The 20,971-nt window shown below is 44.4% G+C and overlaps 1 protein-coding gene across 1 annotated transcript in view; it reads left to right on the top strand.

Moving 5' to 3' along the window:
• PRKCE (protein kinase C epsilon) overlaps window positions 1–20,971 on the top strand; it is a 324,332-nt gene that overhangs the window by 112,448 nt on the left and 190,913 nt on the right. Inside the window, exon 2 of the mRNA XM_023512137.1 lies at window positions 18,942–19,101. Within this exon, the coding sequence (XP_023367905.1) occupies window positions 18,980–19,101 (122 nt within the window). The 5' untranslated portion in view covers window positions 18,942–18,979. The remainder of the gene's footprint in view (window positions 1–18,941; window positions 19,102–20,971) is intronic.

Here is a 20,971-nt window from a genome sequence, read left to right on the forward strand (position 1 = left end):
AGAAGAGTTGGATCTTAAAGGATGGGAACAACTTAGATTAGTAGGAGGGCCCAGGAAGAAAGAAGGGCCAGAGGAGAAGTTTGGAGGGAGGAATGAGTGTGACTTCTGAGAGTGGTAGGTGAGACTGACCTGGGGTGCTAGGAGGACGAAAAGAAGAATGAAAGGCCTATGGAGTAGTAGAACCAGGTGGCAGAGGGAACCTGGTTTATACCCAGTGGGTATCCCAGCTTCTTCTGAACTCCGACTTTTAAGGTCTCTTCTGCTCAGTTGAGTTCTTGGCTCCTTAAGTGCATTGGCATTCCATAGTATACCTGTAGTCGTAGCTCCTCAAGAGGCTGAGGTAGTAGGATTATCACTTGAGTTCAGGAGTTGGAGTCCAGCCTGGATAATATAGCAAGACTCTATCTCAAAAAAAAAAAACAAAAAAAAAACTCTCCAACAAAAATAAATGCTGCTGTCATATGCTTATTCTAAATTGTCCTCAGGGCCGTGTTTTGTCTTTAGCACCCTCTGAGACAAGACTGATGGGAAGGATGGTTTTTCTAGCTTTCTAAGGGATATAGTAAATCTGCCCTAATTCTCCCATTTACAAAAATAATGAAGATGTCTTTACATACAATAAAAAATATCCTTTCTAGCATAAGTTCTTTGAGTTTTGGCAAATACATGTGTTCGTGTAACCACTGCCACAATCCTTTTCCCTTTTATGGTCTCAAACCCTTTATCCCCTTCAGTCCCTAGTAACCACTGATCTCGTCAGCGCCTGTAATACTGCTTTTTCCAGACCGTCATTTAAATGGAATTGTAGAGTATATGTGCAGCTTTTTGGGCTCTTTTTCATTTAGCGTGCTTCCTTTGAGATGTATCTGTGTTGTCGTCTGTATCCATAACCCAGTCCTTTTTGTTGCTGAGTAGAATCCTGTCGTACAGCTGCACCTTCGTTGGTTTGATTATCCATTTTCCAGTTGAAAAATGCTAGGATTGCTTCCAGTTTTTGGTGATTATAAATAAAATTGCTACATGGATGGAGCTAGAAAATGTTCTTCTTAGCAAAGTATCACAAGAATGGAAGAAAAAATATCCAATGTACACGCCCCTATTATGAAATTAATTTATACCTTTTATATGAAAGCTCCTGATAACAGTCTAAGAATACAAGGAGGGGGGAGGGAGAGGGGAGGGAGAAATGGGTGGAGGGAGGGAGATTGGAGGGATCCCTTCTGTGGTTTATCTTACAAGGGTACAAGTGAATCTTTCTAAGAGTAGAATATGAACATTTTGACACAAAAACTAAGAAAATGACATGTAGGCTATGTTAACCAGTTTGATGGAAGTGTTTTGGATTGTGTGCGAAAACACCACACTGTACACCAGAATTGCATTAATGTACATAGTTACCATTCAATAAACAAATAAATAAATAAAATTGCTATAAATATTTACATATAGGTTTTTATGTGAAGGTAAGTTTTCCATTTGAATAAACACCTAGGAGTGGGATTGCTAGATCATGTATGGTAAGCATGTGTTTGATTTCATATTTTCCAACATGGAAGAACCATTTCATATTCCACCCAGGAATGTAGGAAAGGGGCAATGTTAGCACTGCGTCCACACCAGCACTAGATGTTTGCAGGTTTGCCTTTATTTTTCTAGCGTTAGCCATTCTAATAGGTATGTTGTGGCATTCCACTGTTATTTTAATTTACGTTCTCTGAAAACTGCTGTTTATCACCTTTTTATCTCTTATGAAATTTTTTTTTTTTTTTTGAGACAGAGTCTCACTATGTTGCCCTCAGTAGAGTACCTTGTGTCCCAGCTCACCGCAACCTCCAACTCTTGGGCTTAAGCGAGTCTCTTGCCTCAGCCTCCCAATTAGTTGGGATTATAGGTGCCCCCCACAACACCCAGCTATTTTTTTGTTATTGTTGTCATTGTTATTTAGCAGGCCTGGGCCAGGTTCGAACCCACCAGCCCCAGTGCATGTGGCTGGTGCCCTAGCCACTGAGCGACAGGTGCTGAGCCATGAATTATGTTTTTAATGTCATAGCTAATTGTTACCTAACTCCAAAGTCACAAACATTTTGTTTTCCTCCAGATATTTTCTAGTTTTAGTTTTACGTTTCTATCTGTGGTCCATTTTGAGTTTATTTTTGTGCAGGGCATGGGTCTATGCCTATTTCTTGCATATGGACATCAATTGTTGCAGCACTGGTTAAGAAGTCTGTCCTTTCTCCATTGAATTGCCTTTGCACCTTTGAAAGTCAATAGACTTGTACATATATGAACTAATTTCTGGACTCTATTGATCTATAGGTCTGTTTTTTGTTATAATGATGGGAATGATGGTTTTCTAGCTTTCTACATCTTAATCAGGACGCTAATTACTTTGTATAAGTAAGTTGATCACTTTAAGTGATTCAGATAAGGTGGCTAATGAGGTCTAAACAGTTCTTAAAATGTGGTCTTGGTCACATCACCATTGAACTTGTTAAAAATGGATTTTCAACTGCTCTCCATACCTGCTGAATTAGAAATTTCTGGGGGTGAGGTTCAGCAAAATTGTGTGGTTCAGCAAATCCTTCAAGTAATTCTGATCCACACTGAAGTTTGAAATTCACTATTATTTTAAGAGAGAACCCCAGAATCCATTTGGAAGAAATTATTGACAAAATTATGTTAATAGACCTAATCTACATTCTGTGTTCTGACTCAGATTTGACAAGAAATTGTGGCCATTGCTTGACAGAAAGACCTGTTTTTTCCCTCCTCTGGCCCTTCAAACATTTTTCCAGAATGCCTTAGCCACCACACTCCAATAGGAAATGAGTTTTCCCCTTAAGGAATGACAGGTCATTTTTGATCTCTGGAATAGTTTTCAAGCTGGTTGTCACCTTGAAGGTGGGACTGGCAGGGGTGTGAGGCTGAGAAGCAACTTCTGAAGCTCTTTAGGTCAATGATTTCTCCTCTTTCAGGAAGTCCTCAGCCAGACAGGTCAGCTGGCCTTCTCTTGAGCTGTAAAAGTGTGAACTTTTACAAAAGCACCCAGCTGCCCCAGGGCCAGAGGAAGGTGGCTGGTGTTCTCTTCCTGGTTTTGGTGGTTGATGCAGTGGAAACTTTCTTTCCCGTGGGTCCCTGGGGCAGGGCTGCTAGTGGAGAGGCCAGGGCAGCTCTAAAATGAGGAATGGATGCTTTCTGGAACACTGCCATCTTTTTTCCCTTGGACAGGTGATTTGAGAGAACAAAAGAATGTCATGTCTTTGTTTTTGTCTCTCCTGCCTTAAATATACACCTGAACACAGATATACACAAGAAATTAACCTGTCATTTCCAATTTTCCAATGATCTATTTGATCTGGGCCTTTGCTAACCCCTCTGTTTGAAGAACAAGGATAATGTTTATTTAAAAATAAAAAAGAACAGAAGTGTTATTTTCAATCTTTGTAGCCTCAAGATGGAGGTGGGGGGACTAACCTAAAGAGAAAAATAGGCCTTTTCTTCATATCCAGGTGTTCCTGCTGGACACAGGACCACGGGGATCAAGTTTAGGGAACACTGGGATCTGAAACTTGTTTCCTTGCTTGACTTAAGCAGATATAAACTTTTTGTTCCCAGAGGATATTGCCTATGTGGTGATTGTATTTGTTCCCACATCGCCTCCCTCTCCTCCTGCCTTTCAAAATTCTGAACGAAATAGCTGGAATCAGTACAAATGAGCTGAAAGTAAGGCCCCTGGTCTTCCATCACCCCTTTGTGCTCCCTGGCAGGTATGTTGGGGAGCGAGAGGGAATTGTCTCTGTGAGCTCTCATTTTCTATTACTTTGCCAGCAGGCTAGTTTCCAAAAAAACCTTTCAGAACTTTTGGTCAAACCCAATATGCATTTAAAAAAATTGGCCTCTGCCGTTCCAATCTGCTAATAATGTTTCATAGTTTTTTCATTTACAGCATTTGAGAAGGAAAGTTTATGTTTAAAAAAAAATCCTTAAACTGTTAGAGAAAGATGAACAACATGTTTGAGTATTTTTTTCTAGTTTCTCCATGAGATAAAAGGGGGAAGATGTCTGTTTTATTTTTTAATGTAGGTGACATGGTGGGGAACCCAGGGACTTTTGAGTCAGACATAGTACAAAACCAGGCTCCATCACCACTATGTGCCTTTGGTGAGTCACTCAGGGTTTCTCACCCCCAGTTTTCTCATTTGTCTGGTAGAGGTGATAACACTAATCTTGTAGGATCCTTTCCAGATAGAGAAAATGCATTTTGATCACCTACTATAACATGAATGGTACTTTTTCCCAATATCTGATTTTTTAATGGGTTTTATCTTTTGCTATAGATGTACCAAGCACCCATCAGCTTTGGACTGTAAAATTCCCCAAATTTAGCTCCTGCCACCAGTCTCCCTGCAGTTCCTCTGACCCTTTCTGCCCCACCATTTCCCTCCCTTCCCAGCACAATCTCTCTAAAAAGGATCTAAAGAGAGGGAAGGGGTTCAGTAAGCTCCTGCCTAAAGGGTACGATGTAGGGGGAATATGGCACATTTCTGGGGTGAACCAGAACTCAACCATAACTTGGATTTTACCTAACAAACACAAACAGTGTAACCTAATCACACACACCCTCATATTAATCCAAAAATAAAATATAAAAAGGATCTAAAATTCATCCACATTAAACTCATAATGGCCTTCCCAGATGATTTATGCTTCCACGGGGTTGAAAGCTTCAAGCTTAGGGGATAAAGCTTACACAGGAGTTGGAAGCAGCAGCCATTCCTTTTTTTTTTTTTTTTTTAAGATAACAGCACTTTGCTTGTGTCTCTGAATTCCCAGCTCTCAGGAGTTAGGAGCCAGGCCAGCCTAACTCAATTTTACATGGGCACTGGTTTCCAAGTAATAATGATTCTGATGTAGTCTGGACTATCGCAGTGTTATTCTCCCTCTGCCTCGCTCCAGAATTCTACACACTGCAGAATAAGTGTGTGACAGGAAGGATCAGTACAATACCCGGCATCTACGAGGCACTCAGTAATATTGGTTGAGTGAATGAACGAATCTCACAGTTTAAAAAATAGTTTCCTTTTGATGTTTACCCTGAGCTTCTCCTCTTGCCTTATCTATTACCTCCTGAATTAAGTATCTATTGTAATATAACAGATTATCTCAAATTTCTTAGTGTCTTTGGATCAGGAATGCAGGAGCAGCTTGAGCTGGGTAGCCAGACCTGCTAGCCCTTTGGAGACACAGCAGCCTGCTTAGGCTGGGGCCATGCCAGTGCATTGCTGGGGATTCTTGAGAGGCTTTACACTGTACAGCAGATCTCAACCCCCGCGTAGCATTGCTACCTATTCCTAGTTACTGCTTAAACCAAAACCAAGTGACAGGGTAGGCAAGTGGCTATAGACTGAGATTTGGGGGTTAGGACGTTGACACTTTCTGTATGTGAAAATGCAACTCTAGGGCTCCCCCAAGCTTGGTAAGGTGTAGGATGGGAGTTGTACTTTAAGAAATAAGTTAGGTAATATCGAACTATTCCTATTTCCTTCCCAGAGCCCTGGTGACCAGGAATCTGCCAGAAGTCTGGCTAAGATTCAAGGTGCAGGACCTGTGGCCAATAATATTTTCCTTCTAGATAAAGATAACTCAATCATTTGGGGAATTTGCTTTCTACTCTTTCTTCATTAGCACCACAGACTGAGCTAGCTGGATCTCTCTTAAGCATCTGTGGTCTCAGAATGTTTTCGTAGGTTCATCAAATTGGAGAAAAACACTCCCCTTCTTCTCCTGGCAGTTGTCATTTTCTTTGTATGGGAGTTTATAGGTATGCAGCCCCACATTTGGCTGATGTCTCTGTTGGTTGTAGGAATGTTAAAAATAGATTTTTCTCCCCATGCAGTGACTGTTTCCCCAACATTCTCATACCACTACAGAGGACTGCTCAGGGGGAGATGAGAGTTGCCAAGGCCCTAAGGCCTGAATAACTGGGAATCTGGCAAGTTTCCTAGACTGCCATGTCCCCAGCTGGGGAGAGGTGCCAGCAGCAGGGGCAGCCGGTGATGATGTGTGTGTGCGCATGTGTTAGAGCCTGTGAGCCCTATAGGAACGCGGGTTGGATGACAGGGAAGCTTTCAGTTATTAAAAGTATTATTGCTTCTAACCTTCTCAGCCCTTCTCCATGTGCAGAGTTTTGGCCAATCTCAGTGGAACATAAAACTTGTAAGAAGTTGTTTAATTGAAACATGTTTTTGAAGCCCAAGGAAAAGATGTAAGTTTCACAAACCCTGTGGCTGTGATAGCTGTTTCTGTAGAAAGTCTTGAGACTCATTCACCAGTGTAAGCTTCTAAGGAAGGTTCATTACTGCAGTGCCCTGGCCTAGAGACTGGGTAAGGCCAGGTTAATACAAGGAGGGTGAAGGGGAGGTGAGCTGGCTTCTCGGTCAGTAGAAAGCAAAGGACCATTGTGCTATATGAAACAAGCCCCTCTGCTTTCTGGGAAGGTGTGGGGTCATTCAGTCCCTTACCAGCAAGGACTTTGTGAGTGAATAATCATCTTTAGTACTTTATACCCTCTTTTTCTCTTTCTCCATCTCCTTTGTCTTACTATTCTTCCATTGCCTTTAGTTCCTTCCTTTTATCTTCTGATCCCCTGCAACTCTATTTTTTTCCCAGATGGTCTAATAAGTACCCACCAGGTCAGCTTCCTGGGAAACCTGCCAGGACTTCAGTGGTACAAAAGTGTTTCTTTAGGAGAGGCCATGATTTTTCTTTTTGAATTTCTTTGAAATTAGTGAGAGCTCCAAACTGCCTTAGGAAAGAAGGAGTTTGGGTAAAACAATGAATTAGTCCATTGTGGTATTTCAGGAAATTGTGTAGGCCCTTACTTTCCAGTCATGTGGAGTGCAGGGTGTGGTAGCTGTGGGTCCAGCGGGCATCTGGAGGGTGTGATTTTCAGCCCCCTCTGTTTCACCTCTCACCAAACCTGACTGGCAATGTGGAATGGCCACTGCCAGCAGCACTGGAAGGGTGTGGGTTTTCAATAAATAACCCATAAGCTATTTGGCTGCAGTGCCTGTGGCATTAAAAAAGTCTTCTTATTTGAGGGAGGATGTCAGACGTCACTTGACATGGACCCTGCCCCTTCCCTACATGTACCAACTAGCACCTGGAGGTGGAGAGGCAGACACCCTACTAGGCCTTCTGCCACTGCCGTCCCACAGCCATGTGCCACTCCAGCATTTTAGGAACAAACAATGGACAGACCCTGATCTCAGGGGACAAGAGCTCCATAGGTACCCAAGAATTCAGCACTAGCTCAGTTTACTGCGATTCATCTGGGCCATCACTGGCACCTGCGGGGACTCTGGCCGCACCCTTGGCTGGTGCCCACCTGGCTGGCTTCCCAACCGGGAGTGTTCTTGGAGCTGCAGCAGTTCTGCCTGAGGGGCCGTGGCTTTGTCCTTTCTTCCTGGAAGTAGTGACTCTTCCTGGGTCCTGGACACAGTCAGAGGAAAGGTCCACTGACACTCTGATACGCAACTTTGCACGGCTAGGGGGAGGAAGGAAGAATGAAGGAAGAGTGACTAACCGAGGACGGGAGGTGAGAGGTCTTCCTGCTGAGTGAAGTCACTGCTTTCCACGGCTGCCCCATTCCGCACGGTGTGCTCAGCATCAGAGACCGCAGGGCGGGGGGCTGAGGGCTCGCCCGCCCCCTTTCTCCCCTTGCACAACCCTCACCGTGTCTTGCCTCAGTTTTCTGCAATGCTGTTCTCCCCACCTTACCCAAGTTCTCCCTCTTTTCTATCAAGTACACAGTAGCTGCAGTTTTGTTTTCAGAAGCGGACAGAGCATAGGCTCTGCCATGTGCACATCAAGGATCATTCAGAGAGCAGAGAGGAAGCAAACGGTTTATATTAAATTTGAGATGCTGATCTTGACATGCCACCAGTTCTCTCCTGATTAGATTACGCACAGAGTAAAACATGCAGACAACCCCAGCCTCCCCTCTCCAACGTCTCTGATTCCCATTGTGCGGCTCTCTGGGGAGACACAGATAGCAAAGCGGACTCTCTCTGAGGGAATTAATTGTTGTTTCCTCTTTCCTGTTTTGAACAGAGATTTTCTTTAACGTATTGTGAGGGGACGACATGCAGATCGTATTCTTCGGTGTCACATAAATATTTACTTAACATTTAAAATTCACTGACGTGAAGCATTTATTTCACTTGAACATATCATCAATTTTTTTCTATGAAAACTAAAAGACACGGCTCTTTTGATTTTTAGTACCTAATGTTGTTTTCCTTCCATGGACCTTGCAACTTTTTTTTTTTAAACCATTAAGTCCATGAAGTCAAAACAGAATTATTGAAAGGAGAAATAAAGTAAACTCCCCAGAGGTCAGCTAGGGAAACTTCCATCCTTGCTTCTACCATGAGCACCTACGAATCGTAACTGCTATTGTCTGGAGTATCATGGCGATTCCATGCTTTGTTAGTGGAGACCTGTCAGTTAAGGACCAGATCCAGAATATCTGAGAGCTAAAATTGAGGGAATGGCCATGAGCTAGTCCTTTGTGGCCAAGAGGAGTCTATGCCCAGAACATTGCCTGGCATCCAGTATCCACGTAGTAAAAGATTTTTAAGGATAAAAAACTTACTACATACCCCATCAAAAATTTTCATGTGTATTTTTGCTTATGCACGTTTGAGTATAGGTATTCTTTCCCTCGTTTTATACAAGTAAACACTAATTTCTCGGTAGACTTAGAGTTTCTGCTTTATTAAAATGCTGTGTTCAATGCCATTATGTGAGTGTACTATGGTTCAATCAGCCCTCTTCAGCTGTTGTATCTATGTCTCCGGGTGAGGGGGGCAGATGTGTGCAGGAGGGCAGTCAGCAGGAGACTTCCCTACACCCATTGGGACCCAGGCTATTCAGCCATCTTTGGAGGCTGTGGATGGCTGGGCCAGTGTGAGACTTTACTGTTCACTGTGTGACTGTCAACAAAATAGATATTTTACCTCTTGGAGCCTTGGTTTCTTTGCAAGTCAAGAATAAGAATACCTCGAGGTATTGGAGAATATACGTAAGGTACTTACATGTTGCACAAATATAAATAATACCTCATGTATGTGTATTAATACTTCATAGATATATAACAGTATCTCATATTTGTAATAAGACTTTACATACAGGTAATAGTACCTCATCCTTAGCATGGTGCTCAGTACACCACGGGGGTGGGCCCCCTGAATGGTTGTTGGTTTTGGCTTCTGTGAACGTCCAGGGTTTGCCAGTCATTTAGACAAAAATACCCAGATGGTTCATTGTTTTGTGCTGTGAAATCACCTGGAGGAGTAGAATCGCTCTTTGCTTGGGCTTTAAGAAAAGCCTTCTGAGGGGGTCCCTCATCTTTTCCCAAACTAGTAACCTTTTTTGCTGCTTTTGTTCTAGAAGAGCTCAGTCAGCCTTCTTTTGCCCAACCCAATTTTCCTGACAGTTTTCCAAGTCTGAAGTTCGAGCCTGCTGTCCAAAGGCCCCTGGTGGGTGGGCGGGGAGATAGCGCTGTTTCCGTGGCGAGCATGTCACATGTGAGGGGAGCTGGACTGCAGCGGGTGGGGGCAGCAGGCATGTGTAGGGCTCACGGGAGGGGAGAAGCTGCTTCACTCCTCAGTAGGTGCCCTGTTGGCTCTGCTGGAAGGAGAGAAGAGGGGGGTTTGGAGGTCAGCATTGGAAGACATAGCTGCAGGGGTGCAGCCTGTTTTTGGAAAGGTGAGAGGGAGAGGGAACCTGAACTGTGTCTGGGATCTGTGTGTGTTCGCCCTGCTCCGGGGCAGTGGTGTGCTGGTAAATGCTTAACAACAGGCACCCCAAGTAAATCCCAAATTGTAGCATTTGGGGGTTTTCCTGTAAATACACCATTGCTGTGATTTCAGGCTACCACCACGTAGTTCCCACAGTGGGGAGACGGCATGCAAACTATGGGCTCTAGAGGGGGTGCCACACCCCACTGCCAGGGTCGCAGCAGGGGAAAACCTGTCCTGGGGCATGAGTCTGAGGAAGTTCAACAGTCATAATCTGAAGCCATCATTTTTTTTGGGGGGGGGCAATAAAATATTGCATTTCCATCACTTCTGGTCCTTACACTGTAAGTTCTATGGCCCATCCTGCAGTATCCCAGGGGGACGGTGGGTGTTGGAAGGCTCCACTCCTCTCCCCCCATACCATAGACCAGATAAGGAGGAGGGGACACTTGTCAGCCCCCCAGCTGCCCTTGAGGGTCACAGAGGGCACAGAAAGACCTTCACACAGGCCTTTATCAACCATCCCGGGGGCAAGCCTGGGGTGGGAGCACTATTTAGGGGGCACCAAAAGTTTCAGGAATAAAGATAGATAATGTGGTAGTTTCAAAATTCTAATGAATGGAATATCAAAATTTTAAGTAAAATTACATCAGGATGACTTTTCCTTTTGCCTCAGACTCCTGTATGACTCTGTACTGCTCCCCCCACCCTGGGGTCTGGGCTGAGCCACTGTATTACCCTCCCCTTAATAGAGGCCCAAAGAGATGTTATATCTGTGACTTGTTCATGGATAGAGGGCAAGTTGGGACAAAGGCAAAACTTGTGTCCTGACTCCTCATTCAGCCATCCTGGCAGAAATGGGAGGCTGAAAAGGAGGCTCAGGAAAAAGGAAGGCCCCACAGCGCACCTGCTGGTGGACAGACCCTGTGTGCTCTGACCACGAAGGACAGGGAGGATAGGTGACTGTCCTGTGGTGAGGAATGGTGGTGGGACCCAGAGGTGGCCAGTCATGCATGCTATTGGCAAATCTGATCCAGGCAAGGCAGTCCCTGGATTTTGGCACTGCTTGCTACACATAATCTAGAAGGAAGTGCTGGGGCATCTAGGAGTTCATACATCTGGGTCTATCAGAAATTCCCTGCTAGATACTCTGAAACTTAAAGTCATCCTAAGAGCACTGAGGCTGAGGCTGCATGATCATGTGTGAGGGTGGTGATGGGTTCCATTTACTCCCTCCTTGCACAGGCCAGTGAGGGAGATGGCAACAGAGCAGTAAAACCTTCAGTGACCACGCTGGCCAGAAGAGGTGTGGTTTGGTGCCAGGGGCTGCCTGTCTCATGTCCCTGAGTGCTCCTCAGGTCCAGACTGAGAAATCTTGCCCTACCCCAGGGAAAAGGGCCAGGTGAGGTTAGAGAAACAGAATAATCAATGCAAGGTGTGGGCTTATTTTTGCTATTCTTGCCACCTGCCTGTCACAGATTCTTCTGTGCATTGGGGCTGTAAAATATTCATTGATGTGAAAGGCTCCCAGGAGCTTGAAGTTGAGAGATTAATTGAATCTAGTAGGAAACACACCTGGAGTGTTGTTGGAGGTTGGGGTTACTGTGGATCTTGAAGGAGCTTCAGAGGATACCGCTGCCTGGCTTTATGTCTGTGTGAATTCTTCTTCTATCTGAACCGCCGCAGTCTCCATTTTCACAGAAAGTTTCACTGAGGTTATCCAGCTTTGTGTTGGCCTTTCTGTGACTCAAGGTCACCCCTTCTGCAGTGAGGCAGTTGTAGCCATAAAATAAGGGATCTCCAGAGAGCTAAGTAGGTCCTCTGGGAAGTCAGGCAGCCTTGGTGTTACCTCGGAGGTCACAGCAAGTGTACAGCTAGGTGAGCTGAGTGTGGCTGAGCGCATCCAGGCCAGCACTGAATCTCCTTCAGAGCAATTCAGAGGTGTTGTGGGACCTCTGGTAACTTGAGCTGTCCCATGGGCCCAGCCAGAGTTACCAGTTCAGAACCACAGGCACTCAGGAAGCTGACAATGTTTGTCTCACGTCTCCTGCTCTCCCAGGCAGCCTGTGGTGCCTTCTCTTCCTGTTTATGCCAAGAAGCCCCCTAGTCCCACAGAGAAAATGCTTTAAAACGTCATTAAAGAGTGTTAGTGGGCTCGGCGCTAATGGCCAGGGCCCCAGCCACATACACCAGAGCTGGCGGGTTCAAATCCAGCTGGGGCCTGCCAAACAACAATGATGACTACAATAAAAACAAAAAAATAGCCGGGTGTTGTGGTGGGCACCTGTAGTCCCAGCTACTTGGGAGGCTGAGGCCAGAGAATCACTTAAGCCCGAGAGTTTGAGGTTGCTGTGATCTGGGATACCACGGTACCCTACCAAGGGTGACATAGTAAGACTCTGTCTCAAAAAAAAAAAAAAAAAAAATTAGTGAACATCTTTTCAAATATCAAAATACATAATCCTACCATCCTAGGGGAGCATGAATCTTAGGTTATCTACAACCTGCAAACATGCTTTACATAGGGTTGTGTTATTGTGATTCTGTTTTCACAATTATTATATCACATTTCCTGATGTCCCTATGATCTTCCCTTATCACTTCTAAATTACTATAATGTTATATTATTTGTCTTCATTAGACCATTATCCTGGTGTCTAGGATAGAGAACATCTATTAAGTATAACTTTTAGTTTCTGTTTAAGTATTGACTTAATTCCTAAGGAATTGCCAAATCGAAAGATGTGACTCTCTTTCTGGTGGTTGCTACATGTTGTAATACTACTTTCTGAGAACACTGTCAACTAGCATAGCCTTTAGCAGTGAATGAATAAATCAGTGTCATATTAGACTTGATAATCATGGATAATGCCATTTTAAAACAAATTTGTTGCTTTAATTAGGTATTAAATAGTACATCAGTAATATGTCAAGACTGTTACGCTTTGTATTTTTTTAATTTCTATTAAGAGTGAATATTTTACATTCTATTAATTTTATGCTCATGTTCAACAGTTAATCTATAGGGATCTTTTTTTTTTTTTTTTTTTGAGACAGAGCCTCAAGCTGTCCCCCTGGGTAGAGTGCTGTGGCATTACAGCTCACAGGAACCTCCAACTCCTGGGCTCAAGCGAGTCTCCTGCCTCCACCTCCCAAGTAGCTGGGACCACAGGCGCCCACCACAATGCCCGGCTATTTTTTGGTTGCAGTCGTCATTGTTGTTTTTTTGGCAGGTCCAGGCTGGGGATTTGAACCCGCCACCTTAGGTGTACGTGGCTGGCGCCTTAGCCGGTTGAGCTATAGGCGCCGAGCCATCTATAGGGATCTTGATGTTGATATTTGAATTTGTAGATACACAGACTTTTGTGGTAGTCTTGCCATTTAGTCTGAAACCAATTAGAAGGACACACTTAGATAAATTCAGATGGTGAAGCATTCCATAAGATGACATCCTGGGCTTTCCTAAATGTACCATAAAAGGGGGGAAAAGTAAAGGAAATTGTTCTAAAGTCAGGAGACTAAAGAGATTTGGCAACCAAATTCAGTGCATATGCCCAGGTTAGCTCCCGGATTGAAATTTTTAAAAAACTATACAGGACATTTGGGGATCACTTAGGAAAATTTAAATATGAACTACACGTTATGTAATGTCATAACTTGTTAAATTACTCGACTCTGACAGGCTGATTATGTAAGAGAATGTCTTTGTTCTTAGGAGGTAAAGGCTGAAGTGTTCTATCTACAACTTTTAAATGCTTCAACAAAATTGTCTATTATGTAAGACATACTATCATAGATCTACATGTTATAGAAATCATACATATTTAATATGTAATATACATACACACATATTCACATTTATGTATTCTTTTTCTATGCATACGTCACGGACATGAGACTTGCATTTTATTTTTATTTTTGTGATAGTATTTAATACAAAATCTACCTCTTAGAGTTTTCTTTTGAGACAGAGCCTCAAACTGTCCCCCTGGGTAGAGTGCCGGGGCATCACAGTTCACAGCAGTGAGTCTCAAGCGAGTCTCCTGCCTTAGCCTCCCAAGTAGCTGGGACCACAGGCACCCACCACAACGCCTGGCTATTTTTTGGGTGCAGCCATCATTGTTGTTTGGCGGGCGCAGGCTGGATTCAAACCCTCCACCTTAGGTGTATGTGGCTGGTGCCTTGAGCACTTAGCCACTTGAGCCACAGGTGCTGAGCCACCTCTTAGAGTTTTAAGTACACAGTACAGTATTGTCCACTGTAGGCACTTTGCTACACAGTAGACCTCTAGGACTTACTCAGCTTGCTTACCTGAAACTCTGTCCCCTTTAACTAACACTTCCCTGAGTCCCCCTCCACCTCCTGGAGACCACCATTCTATACTTTGCTTCCATGAGAGCAACAATTCTAGCTTACTCTGCAGTATCTGTCCTCTGACTGGCCTGTTTCATTTAGCATAATATCCTCCAGGTTCATGCACGTTATCCCAAATGGCAGGATTTCCTCCTCCTCTATGGCTCCTTCTATTGCATGTATATGCCATATTTTCTTTCTTCATTTACCCACACGTGGGTTTTTAGATTGATTCATGTGTTGGCTTTTGTGAATAATACTGCAGTGAATATGGGAATACAGATACTACATCAAAGTCCTGATTTGATTTCCTTTGGATATACACCTATCCAAAGGATTGCTGGTGCATATGGCAGTTCCATTTTTAATTTCTTAAGGAGACTTCATACTGTTTTCTCACCAGTGAACAAGGGTCCCCCTTTCTCCACATCCTTGCCAACACTTGTCCTTTTTTTTTTTTTTTTTTTGATGATAGCCAACCTAATGGATGTGATATCTCACTGTAGAGGGACTAGGACTAGTGATTCCCTAAGGACTAGTGATTTGAGTATCTTTTCATATACCTGCTGGCCATTTGTATGTTGTCTTTAGAAAAATGTCTATTCTGTTCTTTTACTTGTTTTTAAATTGTGTTGTCTTTTGCTACTGAAGTGTAGAACTTCCTTATATACTTCAGATATTAACCCTTAACAGGTATATGATTTCTTCCAATATTAATCATATGTTTCCAATATTTTCTTTCATTCTGTAGGTTGCCTTTTCATTTTATTCATTATTACCTTTCTTGTGCAGAAGCCTTTTCATCTGTAGTCCAAGCTGTCTATTTTTGCTTTTGTTGCCTGTCTTTTGGTGTCATATCCAAGAAATAATTGCCAAGATCAATGTCAAGAAGCTTTAACCCTATGTTTTCCTCTATGAGCTTTATGATTTCAGGTCTTTATTTAAGTCTTTCATCCATTCTGAGTTGATTTTGGTGTATGTTATAAGGGTCCAGTTTCATTCTTTTGCACATGACTCTCCAGTTTTCCCAGAACCATTTATTGAAGAGACCGTCCCTTCCCCATTGTGTATTTTTGACACTCTTGTTGCAGATCAATTGTCTTCATGATTTAGAGGAATCAATGGTATTAAAATGTCCATGCTTCCCCATGAGGTCTACAAATTTAATGTAGTTCCTAACAAAATCCCAAACGTAATTTTTTACAGTAACAATAAAAGTCCAGAAGTCTTATGGGACCTTCAAAGACTGACTAGCCAAATCAGTTTTGAGCGAGAAGAGCAAAGCTGGAGGCATCATATTTCCTGATTTCAAAATATATTACAAAGCTTCAGTAATCAAAACAATGTGATGCTAGCACAAAAACAGACATGTGGATCGATGGAATGAAATAACCCAGAAGTAAATCTGTGCACATATAGGGGCTGCCTTTTTGGAAGAGCCCCTCTGTGGCAGTGGGAAATGCTGGGGGGCTCCATTTTGGGCAGTAGATTCTAGGCTCTGGCAAGGGGGTTGTTAGGGACTGAGGAACCCTGTGGTTGGCTTCCTTTGTCACATAGGCGTCTCCCTTCTCTGCTTGGGGGTGGCAGGGCTTAAGGACACTCTAGGCCAGGCATCCTCAAACTGCGGCCCGCCGAGGACATTTATCCAGCCTGTCGGGTGTTTTTGCCGCTGCTGCCTGTCTTGCTTAGCAGCCGACTCATTCCAGGGCTCACAGTCCGGCCCTCCAATGGTCTGAGGGACAGTGAACTGGCCCCTTGTTTAAAAAGTTTGAGGACCCGGGCAGTACCTGTGGCTCAAAGGAGTAAGGCGCCAGCCCCATATGCCGGAAGTGGCAGGTTCAAACCCAGCCCCAGCCAAAAACCGCAACAACAATAACAACAACAACAAAAAGTTTGAGGACCCCTGCTTTAGGCTGACCCCTGACATCCCTGTCTGGAGGAATGTAGAATTGGAGGTGCTCATGCCAGCCATGGACTGCAACCTCTTTCTCCTGTTGCCTGACCTGTGACTTCACTCAAGGAATTCCCCTGGGAATGAATGGAGTTCACCTGCGCTCTTCCCTTCCTGTAGCTTTCTCTTCCCCCATAACCTTGATATAGCATCGCTGGCTTCAAAGACAGTGCGGATGTGCTCTTGGGGAAGAGTGATAGAGACCTTTGGGGACGTTGAGCTCAGACCCAGACTTAACTAACGGACTTATCCTTGGCTGTCTGCCTCCCCTATACCTAAAGCCTTTCCCTTACCCCCTTGGTTTTAACAGCTTCCCTCCAGGTATCAGTGCACCCCACCTAGAGGGCTTTAAGAATACATGCAGGTGAATGGTTTGCCATATTGCCCAGTTAGATCAATGTAAACACAGTTTAGAACATTTGTCATTGGTCGTGTCTGTAAAAAGTTGAGAAATAAGGCTCTGAGAACTCTAACCACTATCATGGCAGTGTTCCTCTGAGGAAATTAGATTGGACTCATCACCATTTTAACTGAAAATAGAGTTTTCCAGGATGAAAACGACTAGTAAATTTGATAGATTTGTGAATCAAATTGCATCTTAAACGCATTAGCCAACTGGCTTACTCCTTAAATGAATTCCATGGTGAATCCTGTGAAAGAAGTTAAGGATGCCTTTTACGAAGAAGAATTTGCATCCCCTGGCCTACAGTGGCCTGGGACTGAGGTTTTTGGATTAGATTTTTATAGATAGGTTTGTAGCAAGTAAGGGCTACTGACAAGAGTCAGGTTTTATCATATTTTTTCTGCTTATAAAAATAGGTGAATATTCTAAATATAGTGCAGGTATGAAATGGAAATAAAAATCATCTATACTAGGTGAAGTGAATGTTAAATACCCATGATTCTAGGGGTGAGGGAGAGTATAAATGTCTCTATATTAAAACAAACCTGGGGTCTTCCCGTGAGAATTTGGCTAGCAGCTTGCAATGCCTAGGTTGTGATGGTAGTGGTGGTAGGATTTCTCTCCCAGGAAGGTAGTCAGATTAGATGCTTTGAAGCAATAAGCACCAGTTAAAAAGGAAACCAAGGCAGGCTGGAGACCAGGAAGCAGACTCCCACCTAGGCCAGCTGAGTCTATTGGGCATGTAGCCTGGGCCCACACTGAGAGCTCATACCCAGTAGACTGGCTGCCTGTCTGCTCAGAGGCTCCTTCTCCTAAAAGCACTAAGAAGCATTTGTCCACTTCTTCCCTTTCCTCCTCCTGCTTCACTGCCTCTGCCCAACTCTTTATAAGTAACAACGTGGATTAATCACCTGTTTGGGTCTCACATGTGACTCCCCACTGCAGGGAATCTTACACTCACAGAGGCCCAGGAGGGAGCAAGCCTGCTTCTCTTGGAGACTGGCACTGTTCGGGTGGGAAGTCAGGCCCTAGCTAGTGCAAGAGGTATTTGGGGACATGGAACCTACCAGTGCATTGGAAGCTGTGCTATAGAGGGGGACCCTCTGTAGCCCTACATGGAGGTAATAAGAGCTTGGCAGGAGACCCAGAACCTACCAACTCTGTCCTTAGAAGCCACAGGTGGCTCAATTCCTTCATGACGAGAGCTTTGGACTTGCTGTAGGGAGTATGGGCTGTCCCTTAGAGCAGTGAGTGCATGTGGCACATTGGCTTCTCCCCAACTCTCTGGGTTAGAATCTGGGCTCCACCACTTACCAGCTGAGTTAGTGAAATAGGTTACTTAACCTCTCTATTCTTCACTTTGTACAACTGTAAAATAGGGATAAAAGCAGTAACCTTCCAGTAGAGTAGTGGGGATCCAGTGAGTTACTGTATGCAATGCACTTAGCTTGGCATCTGCCACAGGGTAAGCCTGCGATAAACATTAGCCATTTATCATCATCTTAGCTTAGGCTGCTATAACAAACTTCCAAAGACTGGGTGGCTTAAACAATAGATGCTTCTCACAGTTCTGGAGGCTGGAAGTCCAAGATCAGAATGCCCACAGGGTTGGGTTCTGGTAAGGGCTCTCTTCCTGGCTGTGTGTGGAGAGCTAGCTCAGTAACGTCTCTTCCTCTTCTTATAAGGGGAGGAGGCCCCACCCTCATGACCTCATCTAACCCTAATTACCTCCCCAAAGTCCCACCTCCCACTATCATCACATTGGGTGTTAGACCTTCAACGTATGAATTCTAGAGGGACACCACCCGTGGTGGTGGCTGTTGAACCTTCAGGAAACTCTGTTCTCATAGCGTTACATTTCCCTCTCCTTAGACCTGTGGAGAAAAGTCCTTGGTTGTTTTAGTCTAGGCAAAAGGGAGAAGGCAGAAGTCAGATTTATTACCTTAGGCAGCTAGTTCTGTGAGCCAGGCAACTGGGATCACCACTGGCTCCTCTCAGCCTCCAGTGTGGCTGGCACTGTGAACCCCATCTACAGAGAGGGCTGCCCTTAGAGGCTTAAGGCAAGGAAATATTTTTGTCCAAGGTCATGTTGCAGAAATTGCACTAAGATTTAAACCTTGAACCTTTTAACTCAAGACCCTTGAAATGTGCTACAGGTGGGTAAGGGGAGGTTACTGGGACAGTCACACTATTGGGAACAGAATTTGGACTAGATAGACTCCAAGAGTGCAGTGTGGATGCAGCAGGATTGTGTGTGGTCTGGGGCTCACACACTGCACCTGAGCACTGAGACTCCTCAGAGCCCTGAATCCCTCCCCTAGAGAAGTCTGCCTACCGCCCACCCAGGAGTAGAATCACATTCCAACAGGAGGTCATCTTGAAGGTGCACTAACCCAGTCTCTGTCATCCTTCTGCTCTTGTCCTTCTCCAGCTCCTAAAGACAATGAAGAGCGTGTGTTCCGAGAACGCATGCGGCCGAGGAAGCGGCAGGGGGCCGTCCGGCGCAGGGTCCACCAGGTCAATGGCCACAAGTTCATGGCCACCTATCTTCGACAGCCCACCTACTGCTCCCACTGCAGAGATTTCATCTGGTAAGGCCCTCTCCCCTGGGAACCTCACGTTATGGCTTTTCTGTGGCAAGAAGCCAGGGATAGGGTAGAAGGGAGGTTACGAACTTGACTTAAAAAGTGCTTGATTTGCTTTATTTCTTCTTTATCTGATTCCTGGGGTGCTAAGTGTGTGTTTGGTACATGGGGGAAGGGAGGATAAGTGAAAAGAGGAAATAATAGTTCTTGGTAACTTTATGCCTAGAGTTATATATTAAAGGAGTTGAGATTTTATAACCAATAATATTGTGATTGTATTTTTTTTAAAGAATCCTTATCTTTTAGATAAGCCAAATTATTTACAAATGATAGGATGTTTGGGATTTATTTGAACAACTGATTTTGGAAGGAGGGGAGAGGAGCTGGGGTACAGATGATACAATAGTGGACGTGTATTGAAAATTGGTAGAGTTGGTGATGAGTACATGAGGATCTATTATGATATCTGTAACTCTACTTTTATACATTTGAATTTTTTCATAATGCAGTTATAAAAATACTCGATTGCCAATCTTTGTAACACAACAGCAGTCCTTCATAGCTGTTGTAAAATTGCTTCCACTAAGATGTTGAAATTTCAGAGCAGTGAGAGAATAGCATTAGCTGAAGTGGTCAGGGAAGGCTTCATGGAGGAGGTGGCATTTCTTTTTTAATGATGACTAGGATTTTGATAGACAGAGAGAAGTACCAGTAGGCCTTTGGGGAAGCAGAGGAGGACATGAAGCACTAGCCTTAGGGTTGGAGGAGGACTTTTAATGAACATCCACCACATGCCAGGTTCTATCTTAGGATGTGGAAGTATCTAATTGAATCTTCCTGATAGTCTGTGAACTATGAACCATAGTTAGGCTCAGAAAAGAAAAGGACTAGCTTGATATCCTCTAGCTATGAAGTGTCAGAGGCACGATTCCGCCTCTGGTTAGACTGACTGTAATGTTCACACCTTCCCTGTATCCCCTTAGCCTGCCTATCAATCTCTGAGCTCTTTGGAGCTGATATAGAGGTTGCCAGCACACTTGGATCTAATAGGAATGGGTGAGTGAGGCCAAGTTTTAATGTGAACACAGCCTGGGATGTTTGAATTTGGCTCTGAGTACTTCCTGGCTTCCTGAAGTATCTAGCTAGGGCTTATTTTATCCTCATGATATTATCAAACAAGTCACTGAGGTTAGTATGGTCACCTGAGATGACACAGCTCAGAGGAAACTCAGCCCAACTGAAGCAGAAATAATGCCCCATTCCAGCCACAGACCCTTCTCATTCCCAGGATGGACTCACCTCTCTGACTTCTGTTTTCCATATTTTGGTCATAAATTGAGTGGTCTTACATGCAGATCCAGCTCTCTAAGCCCATGGGAAACACTGCTGAGCTCTCAGTCCCCTGGGGTGTAGCCTGAGCTGGGAGCTGGGTGAGGGGGAGCTTCCAGACATCTCAGTGTTGGTACGCTGAGGACAGTGCAGGGCCAGGCTGGTTAGATTGGTCTGTGTCTGTGTTGCTTTTCAGCCTTGGTCTGGGGCCCTTACTTTGGCTATGGTAGGAGCTTCTAATGTTGGCCTTCACCCAAAGGGTCGGTTAGACCCTGAGTCCTGGCTACAGACTGGGACTAATACCTTGGTGTGGTCTCTTGAATGCTCAGAGAACACACCTGCCCACTCCCACCTTCCTAGCTAGGGAGCTTGAGAGCCCGAGGGGCATGGTACTGGCCGACACGGAATGTCCACTCTGTCCACAAGGAAGGGGTGTGTGACTGGCAGAGTCCCTCCAAGAGTGAGCAGGGTCCTCATGGCTTTCCAGAACACTGCTGACCGCACTGAAGTGACTGTATAGGAAACCAAGCTCTTGACACTGGCCAAA

The sequence above is a fragment of the Otolemur garnettii genome, unplaced genomic scaffold (genome assembly GCF_000181295.1).
Source record: "Otolemur garnettii isolate 467f Iridium unplaced genomic scaffold, OtoGar3 scaffold00024, whole genome shotgun sequence".
NCBI lineage: Eukaryota > Metazoa > Chordata > Mammalia > Primates > Galagidae > Otolemur > Otolemur garnettii.